This window comes from Cicer arietinum, chromosome 4 (genome assembly GCF_000331145.2).
Source record: "Cicer arietinum cultivar CDC Frontier isolate Library 1 chromosome 4, Cicar.CDCFrontier_v2.0, whole genome shotgun sequence".
In the NCBI taxonomy this organism is placed as follows: Eukaryota; Viridiplantae; Streptophyta; class Magnoliopsida; order Fabales; family Fabaceae; genus Cicer; species Cicer arietinum.
Window position 1 is genome coordinate 35,041,292 of NC_021163.2, and position 3,575 is coordinate 35,044,866.

Below are 3,575 nucleotides of genomic sequence, written 5' to 3' on the forward strand. Positions count from 1 at the left end.
AAGTTGCATTTTGATACACAATTTTTTTAAATGAAAAATGAAAATAAAAAAATAATTTTAAAATGATTTAAAATATTAGGCTATTTTTAGTATCAAAAATATCATTTTTAATAATTAATTAAAAATAATAATTTTAGTGCGACAGATAAATATAAATCAGTTTTCATTTTAAAAAATATTTAAAAAAAAAATCCACAAATAAATAAATATGTTCCTCTTGGAAGGGTGAGGGATTAGTGTATTTAGTTGAGTCGTTGAAAAGATCTCCCTGTTGAGAGAGGCAACTGGCAGAAGAAAAATTCCCCTTCGCTGCCTCTCATTCATGCTGGCTTCACTGCATATCAGACGAATCATCAAGATCACTTCAAACTCACATAGATTAACCCTCTCTCACTCCTCTCCCAAACTTCACTCAACGCTGCCACTTCAACAACTTCCCTCACAACAACAAACCACAGAGCCTCTCACTAAAACCCAACTCAACACACTCGTTCTCAACAACTACACCAATGGCAAATTCACCAACCTCATCAAAAACGTCGTCGCTTCACCCTCTGTCATTTTCACCGCCTCCCATAACATCTCTTCTAATCGTCCCCAAAACGCACCGTTTCACCCCGACCGGTTTTTCAACATCGACTCTCTGGTTCAAGAGCTCCGCGAAAACCGGTTCGACATTGCATCATGCTGCGTCTCACTTAAACCCTCGAACCGAAACGGTTCGCCGTTAGTTTTGCCCAATTTGAAACTCAAGGTTTTGATTGAAGCCGTTAGAATGGTATTGGAAGCTGTGTACGACGAACGGTTCGTGACGTTTTGTTACGGTGGACGCGTTGGAATGGGAAGACACACTGCTATAAGGTACTTGAAAAACTATGTTGAAAATCCTACATGGTGGTTTACTGTTAGGTTTAAGCCTCACAAATTTGAACATGCTCATGTGGAAAAGTTGTGTTTATTTATTGAACGTAAAGTGAAAGATTATGTTTTGATTGATTTGATTAAGAGGTTGTTTGAATGTAAGGTTTTGGTGATTGAATTGGGTGGGAATTGTGTTGGAAAAGGGTATCCTCAAGAATGTGGGTTGTGTTCAATTTTGATGAATGTTTACTTTGATGGGTTTGATAAAGAGATTCAAGAGACGCGGCTTCGGGAAAATCAAGAGAATCGGAAGTTGGATCCGAAGATGGTTGGTTCTTGTTTGGGATCAGATGTGTTTTATAAGCCGGTTAAGGTGTATGCGGTTAGGTATTTGGATGAGATACTTGTTGCTACGTCGGGGGGGTCGAAGATGTTGGCTATGGAGTTGAAGATGAAAGTTGTGAAAAGTTTGGAGCTTGGTTTGGGTTTGCGTGTTGATAAATTGAACACGGCTATTCATAGTGCTGTGTCAGAGAAGATTGAGTTTCTTGGGATGGAATTGCAGGCTGTTCCGCCGTCGGTTTTACGCCCGCCTATGTCAGAGAAAGCGATCCGAGCACAGAAGAAGTACCTTAGACAAAAGGAAGTTAGAGCTCTCGAGTTCAGAAATGCTAGGGCGAGGAATAGGAGGATATTGGGGTTGAAGATATTTAATCATGTTTATAAGAAGATGAAGTGTAGTAACGAGATTAAGTTTGACTTTAGTATTGAAAATGAAGTCCGGGAAATTTTTAAATCTTGGGCAGATGATGTAGTGCAGGAGTTCTTGGGGAGTGTGGATGAGTGTCAAGAATGGCATCGGAGTTTAACGGCCGGTGATTTCCTTTCCTTGAGACACATTAGAAATCAGTTACCGCTTGAGCTTGTTGATGCTTATGATAAGTTCCAAGAACAGGTAGATAAACATTTGAATCCTGTAAAACTTAGGAAATTAATTGAGGACAAAGAAAGAAAAGAAAAGCAAGAGGAGGAGCAAAAATATGCAAAAGGAACAGTTGAAGATTTGACAAGGTTCTGTATGAAAGTCGATGCACCATTATTACTCATAAGGAAAGCTGTGAGGTTGGTTGCGTTTACGAATCATATGGGCCGTCCAAGGCCTATTGAATTCCTTTTTGCTCTCGAGGATTCCGATATTATCAAATGGTATGCTGGTATAGCAAGAAGGTGGCTTGATTTCTTCTGTTGTTGCCACAACTTTAAGGTGATCAAAACTATTGTGAGTTATCATTTGAGGTTCTCTTGTATCTTGACATTAGCAGAGAAACATGAATCCACTAAGAAAGAAGCTATAAAGCATTTCAGCAAAGATTTGAAAATCTATGATATGAATGGAAATGATGAAATACATTTTCCCACAGAAAGGGACATTAAGATGATGGGAGATAGAAATCTTTCAGATCCAAAACCCGTGGATGGGGTTTTATCATTGGCTATAGTACGGCTGGCATCAGATGAGCCTCCAACCCATTGTATTGCCCACTTCTGTGACAAGACAACTACAGTCTTTTATCGGGTCCGGTTGCTACAAAACAGTTCGAATTTGAGCCCGTTGGAGAAAGAAAAATGGGTCCAAGGCATGGGGGTAATTCATGAAAGCCTGAACCGAAAGTGCCTCCCGCTATGTACCGATCATGTACATGATTTGTACTTGGGGAGAATTACTCTTCAAGACATTGACTGTACCTCTTTTGTGGATGTCGACTGACTGACAATTGATGCTGCTAACTCATTTTTTACTTTTTGATTGGAATCAATGAAGTGAGTTATTCATACTTTACAGAATTTTTACATTTTTTATTTCTTTCCTATAGAAAGAATGTGCAACTAATAGTTGCAAACTTGCAACTATTCCAATTTTGTCAATCATCAGTAGCTGAAAAGTCGGGCAGTCTCCATATTTGCCAACTTGTTTTTGCTCTTTGAGCAATTGGTAATTGTTGACAACGAGTGTAAGCTGTGTTGTAATTGTATTTAATTTTCTTCCTTGCCATTTAAAATCTAAGTTCAGATTGTTTACGAAGAAATTCCTCCTATTGTTGACCATTATATCATTCATACTTTACAATCATTTGATTGTAATCAGCAAAACTTCCCACATTTATGTCAAGTATTCTTCTATAAGGAGGGCAGTATGTCTCTTTTCAATCTAATAACTTTGTTTTCAATGATTTTATTTATTTATTTAGGTCATTTATAACCCTTTTTTTAGAATTACTTTTCTCTTGTCAAAGAATACTCTCCTTAAATATGTTGCACATTTGTTTGGTGGATGATCATTGTTTAGTAGTTCTACCTTGTTTTTTATATATTTTCTTTTTCTGTCTGTAATTGTTGACATGTACGGTGATGCCTTGTTGAAACATGAAAACACAAGGTATACTTGCATCATGTAACATTGGAGATGTAAGCAAACTGTGTTGCAACCTGACAAGTCCCAGGTTTGAGCCCAAGACCTTTTCTTTGGGGTGAGATAGATGTACGCCCTTTGTTGCTCCGTAAGTCTAGAGTATTTTTTTTTCTTTTCTGTCTTGGATTGATACATCATCCCCTTACACCTAAATATGAGTTAAAAAATAGGATAGAATATTCTCGCTCGATGATTATTGTGTACTAGTGAACTGTCAATTTAATATTGTTTATGATCTGGCTGG

General features: G+C 37.7%; 1 protein-coding gene across 1 annotated transcript; it reads left to right on the forward strand.

Moving 5' to 3' along the window:
• The first annotated feature begins 231 nt into the window (after positions 1 to 231).
• Positions 232 to 3,089, forward strand: LOC101509271 (nuclear intron maturase 3, mitochondrial). Its single transcript, XM_012719966.3, has one exon. The coding sequence runs from the start codon at positions 323 to 325 to the stop codon at positions 2,627 to 2,629; it is 2,307 nt and encodes a 768-aa protein (XP_012575420.2). The 5' UTR covers positions 232 to 322; the 3' UTR covers positions 2,630 to 3,089.
• The last annotated feature ends 486 nt before the right edge of the window (positions 3,090 to 3,575 follow it).